Here is a 22,252-nt window from a genome sequence, read left to right as displayed (position 1 = left end):
AAGCGGGCCCTGGAGGGGAGTGCCAGCCCTGCTGCTTGCTGCTGACCCTGGAGGGGAGTGCCAGCCCTGCTGCTTGCTGCTGACCCTGGAGGGGAGTGCCAGCCCTGCTGCTTGCTGCTGACCCTGGAGGGGAGTGCCAGCCCTGCTGCTTGCTGCTGACCCTGGAGGGGAGTGCCAGCCCCACTGCTTGCTACTGACCCTGGAGGGGAGTGCCAGCCCCGCTGCTTGCTACTGACCCTGGAGGGGAGTGCCAGCCCCACTGCTTGCTACTGACCCTGGAGGGGAGTGCCAGCCCTGCTGCTTGCTACTGACCCTGGAGGGGAGTGCCAGCCCCGCTGCTTGCTGCTGACCCTGGAGGGGAGTGCCAGCCCTGCTGCTTGCTGCTGACCCTGGAGGGGAGTGCTAGCCCCGCTGCTTGCTGCTGACCCTGGAGGGGAGTGCCAGCCCTGCTGCTTGCTGCTCTCCGGAGAAATTGCCTCACTCACTCATTCTCATTTTACATCTTATACAATGGAGGGTTTGAAACCTCTGAGGTTTGGAGGATAATTACCTCTAGGTATCTGTGTATAATATCTGACACGTGCTTGGGGCTTGGTATGGAGATCCGTTTTTCCTCTGTGGTGGCCTTGTGCTGCTTGATACTTGGCTGTAGTGTGACTGAAGTGGCATAGGCCCGGATGGTCAGCAGTTGGTTGGCCAAAGTGTCTCAATGAACCTGAACAGGCAGAGGACAGAGCTTCCACTGAAATGGAGACTTCTCCTGAGGACATGGGAGCACAGCTGACCACTGTCCAGTACGGCAGCAGTTAGCACCCTTGCTCCTAGGGACTTCCGGAACCCCTTTGGCCCCTCTGCTGCTTCCTGTGCCCAGACGTCTCCCCTTCATGGCCTTAATTACCATCATGTAGCCATCTGGTTCTGAACTTCTGATCTTCCAAGTGCTGGGATTATGGACATGTGCTACCATGTCTTCTCTATCCCAGTTCCGTCTCCTTTGCCACCGGCTTCCTCTGCCCAGCTTTCCCCTGGTGCCATCTTACCATCCACTCCCAATAACCAGCCCAGTGGTGGAGTCGGGAGACACTTGTGTATTTGCCGTAAGGTCCCAGCGGGTCTAAGCAATTCTTTCCAGTCATTGTGACTGAGGTGTAATTCTCAGCACTCACTGAACATTTCTTTACTGAATGTGTCCTTTATGCATGGATTTTAGAGACTTTTTTTCCTTTGAGTGGCTCAGAGTTAGAAGAAGTGGCAGCATTTCGATGGTCGTGGCGCAGAGTGACTGGCTTCCGGGTTAGGAAAAAGGGATTTACGATTATAATCAGTAGGTGAAGGGCAGATTGCACTGAGTGGATTTTACAGAGCAGGAGTCCACTGCCTTTGTGTACAGAGCCAAGCAAGTTAATTGCTCTTTGCATTTGCATACCATATAGTTAGTGTTGCAACTGCCCAGTTCTGCTGTTATGGTGTGAAATCAGCATTGATGATCTTTGAATGAGTGGCTGTGGCTGTGTTCCAATAAAGCTTTATTTATTAAAAATATGTGGGAGTCAAATAGTGGGAAACTTAAATTTGGCCTCAGGGCTGTTGTTTCCTAACCTTGAACTAGGTTACCTTTAAGGTCTTTCTAGGTCTTCCCATCCCCAGCTCCTTTCCACAGCCTTCTGGTTCCGAGGCTGTATCTGTCATCTGGGAATTGTCGGGCAGTTTCCCCTAGAAATTTAACAAGAGTCATTTTTTGCTCAGCTCTGAACAACTCAGGGGTCACCACTTGCTCCACGCTGTTTAGGCAGAAGTAGTGTTCATCGTAAGCTGGCTGATGCCTGTGCTATAAGCATTGAACTCTGTGCTCTAATTTCACCCTCAGACTGGCCCTGTAAGAGGGATATCTTCTCTCCTTTAGAGGCACAGATTCAAACCCAGAGAATTGGTTTTAGTGCCCAATGTTTTACAGCAAGAAAGTCATGTAGAATCAAAACTCACATTTCATTTTATTCTAGGCTTTTTTTTTCCACCCCAGCACTGATACTCAAACTCACACTTTTTTGTTTTTTGTTTTTTTGTTTTTTGAGACAGGGTTTCTCTGTGTAGCCTTGGCTGTCCTCGACTCACTTTGTAGACCAGGCTGGCCTTGAACTCAGAGATCTGCCTGCCTCTGCCTCCCGAGTGCTGGGATTAAAGGCATGTGCCACCACGCCCGGCTCTCAAACTCACACTCTTCTGTATGGTGCATGATAAGCAACTGCTCTACCCCCGAGGCACATCCTCAGCTTTCACTGCCTGTATATGCAAACCTTTATTTCTTGAGACGAAAGCTTACTATATGGCGATGGCTGGGAACTAGACCCAGGCTGGCCTCAAGTTCAGAAGTCCGACTGCCTTTCCCTCCCCGACTTAAAGGCCTGGCTAGATGAACACCTTTTCAGTAATCAGTTATTTTGAGAAATACTACTTCTGTGCTCAATTAGCTCTTTTTTTTTTTTTTAACTGTAAGCATAATGTATGCTACAATAAAAAAAACAACACAGCATCTAGAAGGGTCTAAGATGGTGGCATTCCCCTAACTCCCCAGTGCTTCAATCCCACTTCTCTCTGGTCTCTGTGTATCGAAGCTCAGAAGTGACTCATTTTGTGGCTTTACTTAAGCAACTTGTTGGTGGGCACCCAGGCTAGCTGGGGTTTGGCTACCTGTGACTTGTTGGTGGGCACCCAGGCTAGCTGGGGTTTGGCTACCTGTGACTTGTTGGTGGGCACCCAGGCTAGCTGGGGTTTGGCATCCTGTGACTTGTTGGTGGGCACCCAGGCTAGCAGGGGTTTGGCTTCCTGTGACTTGTTGGTGGGCACCCAGGCTAGCAGGGGTTTGGCATCCTGTGACTTGTTGGTGGGCACCCAGGCTAGCAGGGGTTTGGCTTCCTGTGACTTGTTGGTGGGCACCCAGGCCAGCAGGGGTTTGGCATCCTGTGACTTGTTGGTGGGCACCCAGGCTAGCAGGGGTTTGGCATCCTGTGACTTGTTGGTGGGTACCCAGGCTAGCTGGGGTTTGGCATCCTGTGTTGTGTAGCTGTCTCATAGTATAGCTGCAAGCGATTCCTATGCAGCGGATCAAGGGTATGTATGTATTAAATGTTGGCAGATAGACCTTGCAAGTTTGTGTGAATGTTGCTCGCAGTACTGTTGACATTTGAGGGTAATATCAAGTTACTATGCTAGAGGGAGATGATGCTGTATAGCTGGATACTTAAATTCTGATTGGGCTTCACAACCTTTCCTGATTTCTTTTGTTGTTGACTTTTTGTTGCTGTCCTTTGCATGTTTAACATGTTTATTTGATTGTTCGTGGTAAGTACCTCTTTCTATGTGTGTTGTTTTTGTTACAAATCCTTCTCCAGTTGGTCTTTCGCTTTGTTTTGAAAATGGGCCTCTATCTGCCCGGGCTGGTCTTGAACCTGTGCTTAGCTACTCTTCCCGCCTCAGCCTCGTGCACAGCTGAGTGAGCACATGCACCGTGGCTGCCCTCACCCTCCACTGGTGTTTTAGTTTGTTTAGCTGCTTTTCTTTTGTCACACGGTAATTTATAGTGATGCTATATGGATTTATTATTTAGTTTTTCCTCCATAAGTTTTTGGAATTTGTGTTATGCGTAGGAAGAAGCCTTTCCCACTTTGATCAGGCATTTGTTGTGCACTCCAGGCTAATTTGGGGTCCCCCTGCCCTGTCCCTAAGCGCTGAGCTTGTCAATGTTTAGCACCATGCCCAAGAATATGTTTAAGAGCCATAATGGGATTACTTTTCTCAGCTGCCTTGCCCCATCCAGTGCCGGGGTTCCTCCTCCCTTGCTGACTGCTGTGATTAACTAAAGGCTCCCTCTCTCTCTCTCTCTCTCTCTCTCCTTGCAGAAGCAGACTAGAGCTGAAGAAGCCAAAATTGTTCAAGAAAAAGCTGCAAAGATCAAGGAATGGGTGACAGTAAAGTTAGCAGAGGTAAACCTCAGCCTGAGGGCCCAGCCAGTGCCCTGCCTCTGCCCAGCCTTCATTCTGTTACCCACGGGTCCTGCAGGCTCAAGTCCAGACACACCAGCTTCACGGTGCCTTTCTCCACTCTGTGTCCTCCTAATATTCCCCTTTCCTACTGTCTTGATCAGCCTCCTTCTAGCCTACTGGGTTTTAGGTTGGGAGAAAAGTTAGTTAGTTAGTAGCTGGATGTTTCCCAGAATCCTCTCAGCTTCCTTTTAGTGAGCACGCTCAAAATGCTGTTTCTTTTTTTTAAATTTTTATTTATTACTTTTTTATGTTGATTGGTATTTTGTCTGCATGTATGTATGTGTGAGGGCGCCAATCCCCTGGAACTGGAGTCACAGACAGTCACAGCTGCCATGTGGGTGCGAGGAATTGAACCCAGGTCCTCGGGAAGAACAGCCAGTGCTCTTAGCCGTGGAGCCATCTCTCCAGCCCCTCACAATGCCATTTCATATTACTCCTTTCTCTTTTTAAAATACTGTAAAGTATGGGCTGGAGGAATGGCCCAGTGGTTAAAAGTATGCGCTGCTCTTGCACAGGGCCTGAGTTCGCTTCCCAGTGCCTAAGTTGAGCAGCTCACAACTGTTTGTACCTCCGGCTCCAGGGGCTCCCACTCCCTGGCCTCCACAAACACTCACAGACACACATGCACACCCACACAAACTAAAAAGAAATATTCTTTAAAAGAATTGTGGTCAGTCTTGATGTGGTGGCACATACCTTTAATCCCAGCACTTGGGAGGCAGAGCTTGGGCTACACAGTGAAACCCTGTGTCAAAAAAGTTGTAGTGAGGTATACACGAACTTTGCCATTTTCGCAGTCTATTAAGCACCCAGTGCCGAGGTACTGAGCACACGCAGTATAGTGTTCTGTGTGCTCATCGCCACCACTTATTTCCAAAGCTGCTTCTCACCCTACACACAGCTTTTGCTCACGCCAAGCACCTCTGCTTCTCTCTCCGTGCAGGTTGTAGTTCATCACTGGCTACGGTTAGTTTTAAGAAGCTGGGACCAGACACTGCAGCAGTACTAGCAAGCAAACAGGGCTCTCTCTAAACAAACAACAAGGTGGCCATAGGAGTAGCAGCTTCAGATTCATTTAAGCAGCTCACTGAAGTGAGATACAGTTTTCTCCGTGTATGTTATATTTCACAATTAAAAGAAAAAGAAAATTAACAGTTCCAGCACGGGCTACATAGAGAGACTCTAAAAAAAAGAAGATTAACTGCAATAAAGTGTCCAAGTCTCGGTGTGTACACATGTACACACACACACACACACACACACACACACACACGGAGGGAGATGAGACAGAGAACTAGAAAAGAATGTGCAGGAACTGTAAATGGTGCCATGTGCTAGTTTTCAAAGCTTTGGGTTTTTAGGCCTTTCGGGATGGTATGTATGAAGCAGCAGGGACTGCACATTCTAAGCTCTGTTTCCTTACTGCTAGGGCACTAAGCCCAGGGCCCCGGCATGCTGGGCATGTGCTCCACTGAGCGCCATGGCCCTCTAAGCCTTCCTTTTCTTTTTGCCCAGCTCGAAATGGAGAACCAGCACCTGAAGACCTGCAACCAGCAGCTGGTGGAGCAGGTGGAAGCCCTGCAGGACGCGCTTGAGGGTAGGTCGGCCAGGTGTTAGCAGGCACAGCAGGTGTGGGACCGAAGGGAAGATGTCCTCAATAGGTGTGCCTGGTTTTGCCTCATCCACAGATCTCCGGATGACACCTTCCGAGAAGCTGCTAGTGGTCCCTCAGGGAACCCCAGAGCAGGATCCTGTCCCTTCAGGGCCTGGGGCCCAGCCTGTGGAGCAGGACAGTAATCGCCATACTCAAATTCTGAAGATGGCTGTGCCTGCACCTTCTCTGAGTACCCTGCAGAGCAAGGACTCTGTGTCAGAAGCCAGAAGTCTTGAGGATTTGAGCTTCAGCATGGGCCACCCTGGGGAAACAGCTGGGGCCAAGACCCTTAAGTCTCATCTTGAGAGAGAGGGCTCTCCCAGCCAGTTATTCATGAAACCTGGCAGCTCCAAACGCGGGTCAGCCTCTCACAGGGGGGATCTGGTCACTGCCCAGGGAGGGACACTCCCTGGGACCAAGATCTCTGCCAGGGAAGGTGGCCCTGGTAGTAGCCTGACCCTTCCAAAGGTGCGGGCTCCCAGTGTCCCCCAGGACAGCTTCCAAGTGGCCAAAAGGCACCACAGTCAGCCCCAGGTGGGCCCTGGGCATTTTGACCGTGTGCTGAGCGTTGAGATTGGGGCTCTGTCAGCCCTCCACACATCTGGCTGCCCCAAGTCTAAAGTCAGAACTAAGGCTGTGGAAGAAGCAGAGAAGATGGAGATGGAGGAGCTGCCTCCAACAGGGAAGCAGGAAGAAAGGGAGAGCCTGAAGCCCCCTAGAGCTGACCTGGAGGAAGTGGAAGCGGAGAACAAGCCGCCCACACCCCCACTGCACCGGTTTCCATCCTGGGTAAGTGACGTCAGCAGGCTTGGGCAGTGAGCGGAGCCAACCAAGGCGTGGTCTCCACTGAGGCTGTCCAGGGCTGATCATGTGATAGGCTTGTCCTCACAGCTGGGTGCTTCACGTGGTTTCTGAGGCAACATATGTGGAAGTGAAGAGCTGTGCCACCTGTGAACCGGGGCGGGTTACTTAAGGCTGTGGACCAAATTTCCTGTCTCCAAAAAGGAGGTGGTAGGGTTTATTTATTTACATTTAATTTGAGGGCCAGGTCCCATGTGAAGGAGTCTGGTCTCTCCTTCCACCCTGCAGATGCTGGGAATCGAGCTCAGGCTTGGTGGCAGGTGCCTTTGCCCACTTAGCTGTCTTGCTGATCCTACTAACAGGGTTTCTAGGAGGATTAAATGTATATTTCGGGGCTGGAGAGATGGCTGAGCTCTTCCAAAAGGCCCAGGTTTGAGTCCCAGCACCCACACGGTTCCAGCTCACAGCTGTCTGCAACTATAGCTTCAAACGACCTCTTGTAGCCTCCTCAGGCACCAGGTTCACAAGTGGTTCTCAGACATACACGCAGACAAACCTCTCTGCATATTAAATAGCTAATTACAATATGTATATGTGCTTGTAAGGGTTAGTGGTCTCTGAGCCTTAGCTTCCTTATAGGTAACATTCTATACCATGATACGATGTCTAGGCTGGGGAGGTGGGATCCAGCTGAAACAAGACTGAATGGGCTGGAGAGATGGCTCAGTGCTTAAGAAAACTGTCTGCTCCAAAGGTCCTGAGATCAATTCCCAGCAACCACATGGTGCCTCATAGCCATCTATAATGTCATCTGGTGCCCTCTTCTGGTGTGCAGGTGCACATGCAGGCAGAACATGTATTATATACATAATAAATAAATCTTTGGGAAAAAGGCGGGGAAAAGTAGCTCAGGAGTGTAGGCCAGTCTGGCAACACAACAAGGCCTCCACTGATGCCTCGAGAGGCTGGGTGATGGGGACAGGAGGTCACTCTTTCTGCTGTTCTACTTCTCTGTCTGACATCTGTGATAAAAGGTTAAAATAAAAACAGGGAGGGTAGAATGTTACTGGTTCACAGTCTCTGCTGGTGGGGGTGACACAAAGGCCTGGCGCAGAGCTTGGCATTCTAGAGGATGTCCTCATCTGTGCATGATCACTACAGGCAGAGATATCTGTGCCCAGCTACTCCTCACCCTTGGTGTATCTACCCTGCCTGGCCATCTATGCCCAGCTACTCCTCACCCTTGGTGTATCTACCTTGCCTGACTGTCTATGCCCAGCAACTCCTCACCCTTGGTGTATTTACCTGGCCTGACCATCTATGCCCAGCTACTCCTCACCCTTGGTGTATCTACCCTGCCTGACCATCTGTGCCCAGCTACTCCTCACCCTTGGTCTATCTACCCTGCCTGATCGTCTATGCCCAGCTACTCCTCACCCTTGGTGTATCTACCCTGCCTGATCATCTATGCCCAGCTACTCCTCACCCTTGGTCTATCTACCCTGCCTGACCATAGGCATCCTGTCCTGGCACTGCCCTGCCTCAGTGTCCCTATGCTCTTCTCCACTTGTCTTGCCATAGCTCTGGGTACCTCAGCATTTCATTCCACATCACCCCCAGCTGCCCCCTCTGCAGCCACACCCCAGTATTCATTCCAGTCCCTTCCTTAGTTGCTCCTCTGGTCCAGCTTGGCTGACTTTCCTGGTCAGGCCCTGTGACTCACCAGTCACCTGAAGGGCTTTGCATTCCCTGTAGTGGAGCAAACAGCTCTGGGGTAGCCAGGGAAGGCCCTTCCAGGATGTTGGGAGCAAAACTCTCTTGCTCTGAGTCAGCTTCAGACCCAGAGGCATGCATAGGTAGTGTCAGAATTTTCTGTAGAAGTATTTTACCTTAGGGGTCTGGAGCCCTGTTGGGCTACAGTAGCTTTGTGGTTGGAAGGCTAACACATGCAATTGCTGCTGTAGGAAGCTAATGTACCCCAAACAGCTGAATTACAAAGGTGTACCTATCTCCCTGTGGCTCTCCCTTATTCACAGTCAACACTCAGCCTCTGGGGTGAGTGAGACCCAGGACTCAGCGATCTTTAAAGCAGGCAAGAATCCAAGGAACAGAGAGACGAGTTAAGTTCTCTTTGAACCTCCTTTGCATCAAGGGGAAGTGTGGAGGCCAGAGGGAGTGAATTGTCTGTTGGGCACAGATTATGCTCCAGATATGAAATGTTTATATTATACATTTATTTGTATTTACACATTACATTTTACATTAATTACTTCACTTGATTCCACTGCGCTGACTCTTAAGAGGTCAGTAGTATTTTAGAGTTGAGAAAATGAGGCTTAGAAATGAAGAGATTTGTTTATAATTCCTCAGCCCAGTAACCAGCTTTCCCTGAGTGTTAAACCCAGGTCTGCCTACCCCCAAGTCATGTTTTCCCTCCACTGTCTTGGAGGGGCTGAGGTGAGCTTCGTCCCTGACCATCTGGGACTTTAATTTCAGGAGAGCAGGATCTATGCGATGGCCACGTCAGGCATGCAGCTGTCAGATGTGTCGTTCCGAAGTAATGCCGCCTGCTGCGGTGAGTTGGGTGTGAGGGGCCTAAAACTGTCCTTGGTGGGCCTGGCTCCCATTCCCTGGGGTGCGGCAGGCAGTGGGGGCTCCCTGGAACCAAAAAGGGGTTGGATACAATCAGTTTATCACCCAGCAAGGAGGGATCTCCAAGTCCTGCCTCACACCGCTTAGTGCTTCCCTCCCGCAGGGCTGAACTGGGAAGAGCGCTGATTCCGATGGGCACTCCCCACGGGCTCAGGAGTCACTGAGCACCCGTAGCACCTCAGTGACCGCACATATCCGTGACTCACTTCAGCAGGAGTGGGAAGGGGCGCAGGATTCCAGAGAGGAAACGGTTCAGGGGTTGGGGTCTGTAGTGATGGGGATCGTGATCCTCAGGGAAGTCAGGGGAGCAAAAAGTAGGGAGAGAAGATGAGTGACGCTTTGTCCCGCTGCCTCCCCAAGCCTCTGGCGGAGTTGTGCCTCCTGGTTCATCTCCTTCCTCTTGCCCCCTCAGCTTCAGGCCCTCCTGCCCTTGCGTTCCCTGGGGCTTTCTCTGGCCTTGTCTACAAGAATGTCACTGTGCCTGTCTACACAGCGCTGAAGGGGGTAAGAAACTGTCATGAGCAGAGGGGCTGTGCGCTCAGGAGAAGCCTCCAGTCCCAGGGCAGTGCTTGCTTTGGGGCTGGAGGTCAGGCGCCTTCACAGTGACTGTAGTCAGGGAGCTCAGCCCACCCATCATTTTGTCATCATTTGTAATTGATTATAGAAAGTCTTCATGTAACTGCAGCAGGATATTTTCATCTTTTTGTACCTCACTGTTTTTTGTTAGTTTCTGCAGTGCTTGAGTTAGAACACAGGGCCTCCTCTTGCTAGACAGGTAGAATACCACTGAGCTACACTCCCAGCCCTTGTTACTCATTTTTAAATCATATTATTGATCCTTGATAAGTTTTTTTCTTAGAGGAATAAGAACACCAAACTAAAAGTAAAAGTTTCTCTCAATTCCTAAATCTCCCTAATTCCTAACCTCAGAGTTGGCTATCATTAATGCGCTGTGTTTTATGTTATGTAGTTATGTAAACACATCTACCATTAATGTTTTTACTCTGTGAGGCCTCAAATGCAATTTGATAAGCATGTGTGGCCTGTCCATACCCTCTCCTTCCTTCCATTTCTCTCCCACTTTAACTCTCATCCTGTCATACATGCAAGCACACACACGCACACAAAGGGATCACATACACATTAGCCTATGTCTTGGCAGCTCACCTAGGCCTGTGTCACCTGTCCTTCCATATTTTCTGTGCATTATCCCTGGTGTAGACACCGCTGTAACTACCTTAGGTCTCCCTCCACCGATTCACAGTAGGTTGTATGTCTGTCTTGTTGCAGCGAGCACTATTGTGCACTTAAGAGTTTCTGTTGGACACAGTTCTAGAGAGAGATTTGCTAGGCAGGTCTAGGGATGCTTTAGATTCTGATAGGTTCTGCCAAATTACTTTCTAAACATGCTCAGTGGGCGGGAGATCTGCATCTTCCTGTGATAACACACTTGCCTAGAAAGAGTGAGGCTCTGTGTGCTATCTTCAGGACTTAGTGCTGCACCCTCTCCCCCCCACCCCCCCACCCCCACCAAAAGGAGAAAAGAAAAAAAATGATCAAACAAACAAAAGCTTCAAATGCTTTGTCACAATAGAGGTTTTTTGTTTGTTGTTTGGAGACGGGGTCTCACCGTGTATTCCCAGCTGTTCTGGGACTCACTATATAGACCAGGCTGGCCTCAAACTCTTCAGAGCTTTGCCAGCCTCTGCCTCCTGGGTGCTGGATTAAAGCCGTGTATCACACACTCAGTCCCAGTGTATCTTTCGGCTATGTTCTTGCTACACTCTCATAGCATCCAAAGGGTTGGCCTAAGTGTTTGGAATGTCACCCTCCCAATCTCAGGGTCCTGTCTCACACTTGGCCTGTGGCCTGGCTTTCTAGCCCCCTAGTGGAAGAAACTGGAATTCTCTAGGGAACCACAGAAGTTGGGGTAGGGGAGTGGGGGGCCCAAAGAGCAGCATGGAGGTAGGACCACCAGAGCAAGGTCCGAAAGAGACTTGACATCTCTTGGGACCACCATCTAGTCTTCCGTGCCTTATGTTAGCCCCAGCCAGGCTGTGCGGTTGTAGCAAACAGGTACAGCTGTTGTGTGGCAGGGGTCTTGTTTTGAAGCCTGAACTGTAGTTAGGAGGCGCCTGTCTTGCAGAAAGCCACACAGATCAGCAGTGTGCCTTTTGTGGATGAGTCCTCTGGATCTGATGACGACTGCGGCTCTCAAGCGAGTTTCCGGATGTCAGTCCCCTGCTCTGAGTATAGGAAGACCAGTGGACTAGGCAGCCCCCGGGCCATCAAGAGAGGTACGGAGAAGGAGAGGGGACTCTCAGTCTTCTCCTGCTTGATCTCTGCCTGGGGTCCCTATCAGTTTTACCCTCTGCCCCAGACTTAGGGGAATTCCTGGGGGTAATGAAAGCCAAAGATGCATCTCTGGCCATACGGGTATTGGAAGGGCTGTGGGACCCCGGCCGTGATTCCTCCTTGTGTGGCCAGGCGTCTCCATGTCCTCACTGAGCTCCGAGGGTGACTATGCCATCCCTCCTGATGCCTGCTCACTGGACAGTGACTACTCAGAGCCCGAGCACAAACTCCAGCGTACTTCATCCTACTCCACTGATGGGGTGAGCAGAGCATGTGTGTGAATGGGGAAGGGGTGCTGGGTAGGAACGAACCTGGACAGAGGCTGCCTTGGCATCAGCACCCATACAGGAAGCAGTGAGAGGGGGAGGAAAGATCCAGAGATGATAGAGGGAAAGAGGAGCTGCACGGGTTACAGAGACAGCTGCGCACAGGCCCCAAGATTAAGAAAGACAGAGTTCAAGTCTGGGAACTCCTCAGACCCCATAAGGGTTCATACCTGTTACCTTGTGTAATCCCTCACCCTAGCAAGAGCTGACTGCTAAGCTTTAGCGTGCCAGGGGCTGCCTCATGCTTGCCTTGCGCTTTGAGTCTCATTAGTCTCATGGCCCTCCTTATGACCCTCCTCATGGCCTTCCTCATAGCCCTCATGGCCCTTCTCATAGCCCTCATGGCCCTTCTCATAGCCCTCATGGCCCTCCTCATAGCCCTCATGGCCCTCCTCATGGCCCTCCTCATGACCTTCCTCATAGTCCTCATGGCCCTCCTCATAGCCCTCATGGCCTTCCTCATAGCCCTCCTCATGGCCCTCCTCATGGGCCTCCTCATGATCCTCCTCATGGCCCTCCTCTTGGCCCCACTCATGATCCCCTCATGGCTCCCCTCATGACCCTCCTCATGGCCCCCCTCATGACCCTCCTCATGACCCTCCTCATGGCCCTCCTCATGACCCTCATGACCCTCCTCATGGCCCTCCTCATGACACTCCTCTTGGCCCCCCTCATGACCCTCCTCATGCCCCCATCATGGCCCCCCTCATGGCCTTGGCCCCCCCTCATGGCCCCCGTCATGGTCCCCCTTATGGGTCTCCTCTTGGCCCTCCTCATCGCCCTCCTCTTGGCCCTCCTCATGATCCCCCTCATAGCCCTCTTCATGACCCTCTTCATGACCCTCTTCATGGCCCTCCTCATGGCCCTCCTCATGGCCCTCCTCATGGCCTTCCTCATGGCCCTCCTCATGACCCTCCTCATGGCCCTCCTCATGGCCCTCCTCATGGCCCTCCTCATGGCCCTCCTCATGGCTCTCCTCATGGCCCTCCTCATGGCTCTCCTCATGGCCCTCCTCATGGCCCTCCTCATGGCCCTCCTCATGGCCTTCCTCATGGCTCTCCTCATGGCCCTCCTCATGGCCCTCCTCATGACCCTCCTCATGGCCCTCCTCATGGCCCTCCTCATGGCCCTCCTCATGGCCCTCCTCATGGCCCTCCTCATGGCCCTCCTCATGGCCCTCCTCATGGCTCTCCTCATGGCCCTCCTCATGGCCCTCCTCATGGCTCTCCTCATGGCCCTCCTCATGGCCCTCCTCATGGCCCTCCTCATGGCCCTCCTCATGGCCCTCCTCATGGCCCTCCTCATGGCCCTCCTCATGGCCTTCCTCATGGCCCTCCTCATGGCCCTCCTCATGGCCCTCCTCATGGCCCTCCTCATGGCCCTCCTCATGGCTCTCCTCATGGCTCTCCTCATGGCCCTCCTCATGGCCCTCCTCATGGCCCTCCTCATGGCCTTCCTCATGGCTCTCCTCATGGCCCTCCTCATGGCTCTCCTCATGGCCCTCCTCATGGCCCTCCTCATGGCCTTCCTCATGGCCCTCCTCATGGCTCTCCTCATGGCCTTCCTCATGGCCCTCCTCATGGCTCTCCTCATGGCCCTCCTCATGGCTCTCCTCATGGCCCTCCTCATGGCTCTCCTCATGGCCCTCCTCATGGCTCTCCTCATGGCCTTCCTCATGGCCCTCCTCATGGCCCTCCTCATGGCCCTCCTCATGGCCTTCCTCATGGCCCTCCTCATGGCCTTCCTCATGGCCCTCCTCATGGCTCTCCTCATGGCCTTCCTCATGGCCCTCCTCATGGCCTTCCTCATGGCTCTCCTCATGGCCCTCCTCATGGCCCTCCTCATGGCCTTCCTCATGGCCCTCCTCATGGCCCTCCTCATGGCCTTCCTCATGGCCCTCCTCATGGCCTTCCTCATGGCCCTCCTCATGGCTCTCCTCATGGCCCTCCTCATGACCCTCCTCATGGCCCTCCTCATTGCCCTCATGGCCCTCAAGGTTCTTGCTGTGTTCTATGGATGAGCTCATGGCTCAGAGACCTGCCTGTTTTCTCCAGCCTGTGATGCATTGAATGGTCTTCCTCCTCTCCACTGGCTTTTCCCTTAGAGCAGCAGTTCTCAACTTGTGGGTCTCAATTCCTCTGTGGGTCCAATGACCCTTTTCAGGGGTTGCATATGAGATATCCTGCATATCTGATATTTACATTATGATTCATAACAGTAGCAAAATTACAGTTATGAAGTGTCAACAAAAATAACTATGGTTGGGGTCACCACAACATGAGGAACCATGTTAAAGGGTCACAGAGTTAGGAAGGTTGAGAACACTGCTCTAGAGGATAGTTTAGATGCCACTCTTTTTCTTTTTCTATTTTTGGTTTTTCAAGACAGGGTTTGTCTGTGTAATAGCCCTGGCTGCCCTTTCTTTTTGGTTTTGTTTTTTGGGGTTTGTTTGTTTGTTTTGTTTTTGTTTTCTTTTTTGGCTTTTTGAGACAGAGTTTGTCGTGTAGTCTTTGCTGCTCTGGAACTCTCTTTGTAGACCAGGCTGGCCTCAAACTCACAGAGATCTGCCTCTGCCTCCGCCTCCGCCTCTGCCTCGATTAAAGGCGTGCGCCACCATGCCCGGCTACCACCTGGCTTTAGATGCCACTCTTTTCTGAAGCCTTCCCTGGCCAGCTTCTGTCCACTTGTAGCCCCTGATCTGCCACATTCTCATGGTAGGCTAGGTGTTCCTTCCCGAGTCATCACTGGGACCCCTTCCATGGTAGGACTGGCACAGTTTTCTCTGGATCTCATCAGTGTAGAGAGCCTGGAAATAAACACTCATAACCGGTGGTCAGTAATTTTTTTTTTTAACAAAAAGTGACACTGGTGGCCTAGACCTTTTTGTCCTGAGTGGTGTCGAGTAGTGTCACGTGACTTCTTTACCCCTTTCTCTTCCTGCCTTCCACCCCTCAGGACCCTCATGTGACTCTCCCCTTTTGTCCCCTCCTTGCTTTCTACCTCAGGAGGCGCTGGAGAAGTCGGGCTACCTGCTAAAAATGGGGAGCCGCGTGAAGACATGGAAGAGGCGCTGGTTTGTCCTGAGACAGGGACAAATTCTGTACTACAAGTCTCCGGTGAGACCCTCCCCAGGACCACAGCCACATAACCACAGCCCAGACACAGAGCTGCGTAAGGGGCTTGAGGCCTCGAGGCCTTGGCAACCTGACTGGCCACACAGGAGACTCTAAGGTGGTCACCTAGACTCAAAACAAGCTTGGGCACTGTCAAGGCAGTCTGAGGCCAATCGGTGGGCAGTGTCTTCTTCAGAACCGATTTCCTCTTATGCCTGGCCTTGTAAAAGGGTGTTCCCAGGCTGCTCTTCCTTTTCTGGATTGTTATAACAGCAAGTCCATTGCTTCCTCCAGTGCCCGGTATTGAGGCGCCTTGAATGTTGAGAACCAGGTTGGCAGAGCCAATCGTAATGTTTTTAACAAGAGGACAAAAAGGATGTGTCTCTTGTGAAACTGTTGGCTTGGTAGGAGCTGTCTCCAGCTCCATGTTAGGGATTCTGGGCCTGTAGTCTTCAATGAGAAACATGTCCCTATCAGTTAGTCACGTGGTGGCCTGCTGAGTGGCTGGGGCCTTAGGCACACAGCACCACAATACCTCAGTCCAAGGACTAGGAGGCCTCTATAGACGGCCTCTCAGAGGCTTACTCTCCTTTTGGACATCTTTTAAGGCCTGGTTTAGAGGCTCTCATATTCTAATTATGGTTTTATTTTCCTAGCATAAGAATCTAGAACAAGCCATTCATTGTACCATAGCCAGGGAGGCTAGGGGATCACGTTTACTTTGTGCCTGTGACCTGGAGTAAGACATTGTGATCTGAGAAGTCTCCAAACTCCAATGCTCCCCGCCTTACTCCTCCCTTTTACAGGGTGATGTCATCCGGAAACCTCAAGGTCAGGTGGATCTGAACTCTCACTGCCAGATTGTCCGAGGGGAAGGAGCACAGACATTTCAGGTGAGCCTGCTCACAGCAGCCAGATTTTAGACATACTGCCTGCATGGAATTGGGCTTAGATGTGACTGTGATTGAAGAAAGGATGAGGCAAAGTTAAACGTGAATGACAGGAGAAGGCTATAACCTTAGGTTGTGAGCTTGAGAAAGAAGACACAGAGTGAGAGATGAAGGGAAGAGAGTCAGAGAAGAAAAGAAGGGAGCAGACAGGCGGCAAGCGGGAGGCCAGCAAGTTGAAGGGCGTGTGCTGTCAGGCTGGCTTTTTGATCCCTGGCTCTAACCCCTGCTCCCCACAGCTCATCTCAGAAAACAAAACCTACTACCTAACAGCAGAGTCCCCCAGCCTCCTGGAAGAGTGGATCCGTGTCCTACAGAGCCTGCTGAAGGTGCAGGTCACTGGCCCTCCAGCCCTGCATCAGGGAGGCAGCAAGCCTACCGTGAAGGGCTGGCTGACCAAGGTACAAGGTGGAGCTGCTAGGGAAGTAATGGGACCCAAGCATGGGAGTACCCAGTGATGGTGGGCGCCTTTCTTCAAGAACTACATCCCAGTGCTCGGCTGGTTGGCCCTTCAACATGGCCGGAGCATAATGATGGAGGTGATTCTAGAAACAGAAATGGAGCCTGTTAGAACAACGGCTCTCAAGGCAAAAGGAAGAGAAATGTTTTTAATGTCTAAGACATTAGGCCTTGCCCCACACAGTGTAACTCGCTGTGTCAGGATTAACAGTACAGAGAAAAGACCTGGGTAAGCCACTGTGGCCACCATTGGAGACCAGTATCCCAGGTTTGTGTAAAGGCAATTTAATCAGGCTCTTTCTGGAAGCAAAGAACCTAGTTTTAAGCCCAATGAGGGGAAGCTAACTAGGAAGCACATGAACAGGGCTGAAGGCTGTCAGGAACAGCTGCTGTGCTCAGCAAGCCCGGTGCTCACAGGCTCTTCCTTCTGAGCCTCTGCTTGTCTGTTGCTCTTCTCCGTTGCTGGGTCCTGGTGAGTAACGGTACCTTTCCTAGGGCTTCAGACTGCCGGGGCCTTTATTTACCTTGCAGCATCCTTAAACTCTTGCCTGTGCCAGCTCGCAGGCTCTTTCCATGCTCGTCTTCTGATTTCCTGGATAATCTTTTCACTGGAGGGTCGTAGGTCCCCAAGTGGCACAACTGTGCCTGGGTTACCTCCTGCAGCTGGGTTAATTTTAGTGCCCTTGTTCTAGTGAAGGCATTTTACTTACAGGTGAAGCATGGCCACTCCAAGCTGGTCTGGTGTGCCCTTGTTGGGAAAACCTTCTACTATTACCGGAGCCACGAGGACAAGGTATTTCATCTGCTTCCTAATAAAGCCACGTCCAGACTGTATAGCTGCATGCCACCCACTGATGGCTGTGCCCAGCTTACCTTGAACCACACCACACCCTACAACAAATGCAAAGGTCAGTTGTCCAGCTCCCTCCAGAGCACGTGACTGACATCATGGCCAGTGTAGTCAGTTGGCACTTTCCAAAGAACAGTATTCTGGCTTTCGTCTGGCTGTAATGCTGCCGCTTCCATCTCCTTATCCTGCCCTTCGTCCACATCTGTGATCTCCAGCCCCACACAGCCTAAGCATTCGGCAAATGGAGACTCAGGGCTGGAGAGATGGCTCAGACAGAGGTTAAGAGCACTGGCTTCTCTTCCAAAGGTCCTGAGTTCAATTCCCAGCAACCACATGGTGGCTCATGGCCATCTATTATGTGATGGCATGGGGGCGTACATGCAGACAGAACACTGTATATATAATGAAGAAATAAATCTTTAAAAAAGAAAAAAGAAAGAAAAAGAAGACTCTCTTGTCCACCTGTTCTCCTATTCATGGAAGGCTCATGTCCACAGAGACCCCTGGGCTGCCTGCCTATGCAGGATGCTCACATAGAGGAAGTAGATCGATCCTGTGACTCGGATGAAGACTACGAGGCTGGAGGAACTGGGCGGCTGCTTTCCTCCCACTGCACCCTGGTGGTCCACCCCCCAGAGCAGAGCCCCACCTACCTCCTCATAGGCACCAAGCACGAAAAGGTAAGGGAGGGGCTTAGCCTTTGTGGCCAAGCTTGGGCCTGTATTGCTTCCCTTCTCTCTGCTCTCCTGGGCTTTCCGAGTTCACATTTATTTCCTCTTGGACACTGAATGGAAATGTTACTTTTGATTATCTGTTGAATTCATTCATTCCAAGTAACCAGCATTTCTTCATCATGGGCCATAACACAGAGCCACAAACCTAGGAATTTGGGTTTATATCCAACTGATCCTGTCTTTTCTCTTTGGAGTGGTGATCTTGACTCCTAGTGAAAGCCCACTTTCCTACCCCAAGCCAGGGTCGCACATCACCCAGGCTGAATGCCCTTGAGACCTCTCTGTCTCAGCCTCCCGAGTCCTGGTATAGCATTATCACAGGTGTGTACCTCCATTCCCATCTTAAGGTTATAGGCTGCATTTTTGTAGAGGAGAGTCATGGGGATCAAACGCAGAGCCTCACACACATGAGACAGGTGCTCCTGTCGCTGAGCTATATCTCCTGCTCCAAATCCAACTCCCGCTCCACTCTTCCTACCACATTAGCGCCTGATTATCTTCTGTCCTTTCCCAGGATACATGGCTTTACCACCTCACAGTGGCTGCGGGTGGCAGCAGTGCCAAGGTGGGCACTGTCTACGAGCAGCTCATTGGGAAACTGATGGATGGTGAGGGAGACCCAGGTAAGGCAAGAGTGGCCATCAGTGCCTGAGCTGTAGGGAAATGGCAGAGTGCTGACCGGACCACAAGCGAAGAGAACACTACTACACCTAAGCTGTGTTGAGCATGCCTGGGGCAGTCCCATCCCATGCTCCAGTGTCTGGCCAAAACCCCGAGGTAACCACTATATGTGAGGGAGTCTGTCTGGGAAACAGACTTTCCAGAAACCTGGGTCAATGTTTTACTCTGTTTAATCTTAGCCTGGCCAGCTATGCAGAAGACCTGGGTTAGGGGGGTAGGGTGGAGGAGGCAGCTGGTTAATCAGTTTGTTAATGAATGAAGCCTCAGTTTGGATCAGACTAAGCTAAGCCTGGGATGTTTGGGGAGTGGTGGGAATGAGCTTACTTTGCTACTAATTCTCAGGCCCTCGTGGACCAACCAGAGGTGCACACCACACATGTCTCTACCACTGCTCTGGGGGTCGCTCTGTTTCAGGTTGATGCAGCTGCTCCTCCAAACTGAAACTGGAAGGAAAGCTGTCCCTGAGACTTGTGCTCAGAAGCACTCAAACTTTGTTCACTTAGCCCAACCACAGCTCCTCAGCAAAGCCGTGTGTGGGAATGTGCAGCTTGCAGTGCACACCTACAAGGCCTTCAGTCTGTAGATGATCAACCCAGTAAAACCCATGTTTCCCATAGAGTTAAGCACTGTCTTCCTTGCAAGTCGAACTTGAGGTTGGTGAATAGGAGGTGAGTTCTCTCTGCAGTAATCGCACTGCTGTGGTCTGTGCTTTGTGCAGACTCCCCGCTCTGGAGGCACCCCATGCTGTGCTACAGCCGAGATGGGCTATGTACCTCCCTTACCACCCTGCCCTCCGAGGCTCTGCAGACGGAGGCCCTCAAGCTCTTCAAGGTAATGTGGGAGTGGAGCCTAGGCCTGTTGGATATTGGTGCCCATATAGGCCCAGGCTTAGCCTGGTACAGCTTGAGCCAATCACAGCACAGGAGACCTATGTGGTTACAGGTGGTACAAGGGTTGTGGAGAGGATGAGAAAGCCCTTTGTGGCTTCCTTTATGTTCCTTTATGTTCTGGGGCTGTGGGAAATGCCAGCAAAAACACTCCCTTGAGGAGCTGCTGTCACTCTCAAGTAACCATTTAAAAAAAAAAAAAAGGCCTGGCTTGCACTACTTCTGGACAGCAGAGATTCTGACCTAGTTTACAGTCTTTGTGCCCATCTGCATTTTCTGGCCTTTAAAAAAAAAAAAAAGGAATTTGCTAAGGGGCTAGTGTGGTGCTAAATGATCTTGATCGCAGCACAAGGGGCAGAGGCAGGAGTTGGACTCAGACACCAGTCTGAGCCAGTGTACTGTCTTGGAAGAATGTTTTCTGGTTTTATGGGCAAGTACCTAAGGGAAACGTTGAAAGAAGGAGCAGCGCTCCCCTGAAGCAGCCCCTTTCAGCCCCACAACAGACCAGTGTGCCCCGTCTAGCACGCACTGTCTGCCAGTGAACTTGAGTCTTTGCTGAGACTCTGCAGTAGCAGTGATGTCACAAGACAAACCTAGAGGCCTGTGCTCACTGTCGTCCTCCTTCCAGTCCTGCCAGCTCTTCATCAATGTGCCTGTGGAGGCTGCCTCGGTGGACTACCATGTGTCCCTGGCGCAGACAGCACTGCAGGTCTGCCTCGTCCACCCTGAGCTCCAGAGCGAGATCTACTGCCAGCTCATGAAGCAGATCAGTTGCCGCCCACCTCAGAAGTACTCGCTCATGCAGGTGGGCAAACACTGGAGATGTAACATCTGGCTGGAAGAAGGTGCCCAGGCAGGTGGCAGGCAGCTTCCATGCTCTCAGTTGCTTAAGCGTGGCTGCCTGGTCTGTACATGGTCAGAATGTGATTGCTACCCTGGGCAGTGCCTGGCCATGGCAGCCATCCCAGTACCTGGAAAGGGAGGTGAGGTTCGGGTGCTGGGAGGGAATAGTGTAAAGTCTATAGCTCAAGCTGCAAGAGCAGGGTCCCCGCACTCACCCCACACTGCCTGTGTTCCGTGGCAGTGCTGGCAGCTCCTGGCTCTGTGTGCCCCACTCTTCCTGCCTCAGCATCACTTCCTCTGGTATGTCAAACAGCAGCTTCAGCGCCACGCAGACCCCAGGTAAGAGAAAGCATCCTTTTCCTGTCACTCCTACACTGTTGACTGCATCTCCCCTCAGATGTGCTTGGGGTTGAGAGACTTCAACCATCCATGTACACCTGAGCAGGTAGAGATCTGGGCAGGCTTTAGCATCCTTGGAGACCAATCCATGTGTGCTTGGGTATTTGGGGGGCACTCTTATGGGAAGCCATGCTACCCCAAATTATTTATACCAAATGTTTATTCCATGTTCTGGCATTTGCAAGAAAATATCCATGCAGGGATGGGGCTAAAGCCCAACAAGGACATACCTAAGGCCCTGGGTTAGATCCCTGGTACTGGCTTTTATAAGGGAAGAGAGAGATGGGGGAGGGGGGAAGAGGAGGAGGAGGGAGAGGGGGATGGATGGATGGATGGATGGATGGATGGATGGATAGATGGATCAGTCCATGGCAGGCATGAGCTGCAGATAGCTCAGTGACACATTGTATCTGGTGAGATGGCAAGGTGCTTGCCGCCAAGGCTGACAACCTGAGATCAATTCCCAGTACCCGCATGGGAGGAGAACCAACTCCCACAAGTTGTCCTCTGACCTCAAGTGTGCTCCCTCCCTAGATAAAAACGTAGTGACATCTTAATACTAGTTTTCAGGTCTCCACAACTAATCCAGTTAAGTTTTTTATCCTGGCTCAGCCTGGGTGTGCACCCCAGGGTGCCAAGAGGAAGGAGTTCATAGTATTCCCGGCTCTGTTTTTAGAAGTGAAACTGGCCAGTATGCCACATACTGCCAGCGAGCGGTGGAGCGGACCCTGCAGACTGGAGAACGGGAGGCCCGGCCATCACGTATGGAAGTTGTGTCCATCTTGCTACGAAACCCCTTCCACCACTCCTTACCCTTCAGCATCCCTGTGCACTTTGCCAATGGGACTTACCAGGTGAGGAAGTTAGACATGCTCCCTGCCCAGGTCTTCCTGTATCACTATGAGAGAACACTTCTGAGTGCTGCCGAGCCTGTAGGCTCTCAGACTAATAGGCACATCAACAAAAGAGATGGGCCTAGACTTGAGGTGAGGGTGGCATAAGCAGTGTGTGTAGGGAAAGGAGTGTGAATCCCAAAGTGCTGTAGTACGTGGTGCTGTGTAGTTAGGTTTTCTGAACCCTCTGGTGAATGGGGAAGTTGAGACACTGGGCCAGAGAAGCACGAGATAAACCTCCCAGAATATTGACTGTAAAGGAATGACTAGGCCTCTGCCCAGCTCCAGGTTACAGTGGCAGGCTCAGGTTCCTCTGCGTGTCAATGTGGAAACCAGCTGGGTTTGGCCTCTTGCCTTGACCCTTGTGCCTGTCCATCGCTCTGTTCGGACCCTTCCATGATCCCCAGTGACAGTTCGGCAGGAAGTCTGCTGATTCAGGGGCCTCTTCCCATCCCCAGGTGGTTGGGTTTGATGGCTCCTCCACGGTTGATGAGTTCCTCCAGCGGCTGAACCAGGAGACAGGCATGAGGAAGCCATCCCAGTCCGGCTTTGCCCTCTTCACGGACGATCCTTCGGGCAGGGACGTGGAGCACTGTCTTCAAGGGCGTGTCAAGGTAA

The 22,252-nt window shown here is 51.7% G+C and overlaps 1 protein-coding gene across 1 annotated transcript in view; it reads left to right on the top strand.

Moving 5' to 3' along the window:
- Nucleotides 1-22,252, top strand: part of PLEKHH1 (pleckstrin homology, MyTH4 and FERM domain containing H1) — a 53,604-nt gene that overhangs the window by 22,814 nt on the left and 8,538 nt on the right. Inside the window, exons 5-22 of the mRNA XM_084792837.1 lie at nucleotides 3,897-3,980; nucleotides 5,556-5,637; nucleotides 5,729-6,483; nucleotides 8,992-9,070; nucleotides 9,560-9,651; nucleotides 11,294-11,444; nucleotides 11,635-11,762; nucleotides 14,834-14,944; nucleotides 15,748-15,834; nucleotides 16,128-16,289; nucleotides 17,060-17,140; nucleotides 17,695-17,877; nucleotides 18,446-18,554; nucleotides 19,331-19,443; nucleotides 20,128-20,304; nucleotides 20,584-20,681; nucleotides 21,418-21,595; nucleotides 22,093-22,248. Of these exons, the coding sequence (XP_084648963.1) occupies nucleotides 3,897-3,980; nucleotides 5,556-5,637; nucleotides 5,729-6,483; nucleotides 8,992-9,070; nucleotides 9,560-9,651; nucleotides 11,294-11,444; nucleotides 11,635-11,762; nucleotides 14,834-14,944; nucleotides 15,748-15,834; nucleotides 16,128-16,289; nucleotides 17,060-17,140; nucleotides 17,695-17,877; nucleotides 18,446-18,554; nucleotides 19,331-19,443; nucleotides 20,128-20,304; nucleotides 20,584-20,681; nucleotides 21,418-21,595; nucleotides 22,093-22,248 (2,826 nt within the window). The remainder of the gene's footprint in view (nucleotides 1-3,896; nucleotides 3,981-5,555; nucleotides 5,638-5,728; nucleotides 6,484-8,991; nucleotides 9,071-9,559; nucleotides 9,652-11,293; nucleotides 11,445-11,634; nucleotides 11,763-14,833; nucleotides 14,945-15,747; nucleotides 15,835-16,127; nucleotides 16,290-17,059; nucleotides 17,141-17,694; nucleotides 17,878-18,445; nucleotides 18,555-19,330; nucleotides 19,444-20,127; nucleotides 20,305-20,583; nucleotides 20,682-21,417; nucleotides 21,596-22,092; nucleotides 22,249-22,252) is intronic.

This window comes from Acomys minous, assembly GCF_964271855.1.
Source record: "Acomys minous genome assembly, chromosome: 8".
NCBI classification, from domain to species: domain Eukaryota; kingdom Metazoa; phylum Chordata; class Mammalia; order Rodentia; family Muridae; genus Acomys; species Acomys minous.
Note: the sequence above shows the minus strand (reverse complement) of the source record. Positions and strands in the feature narration are given on the sequence as shown.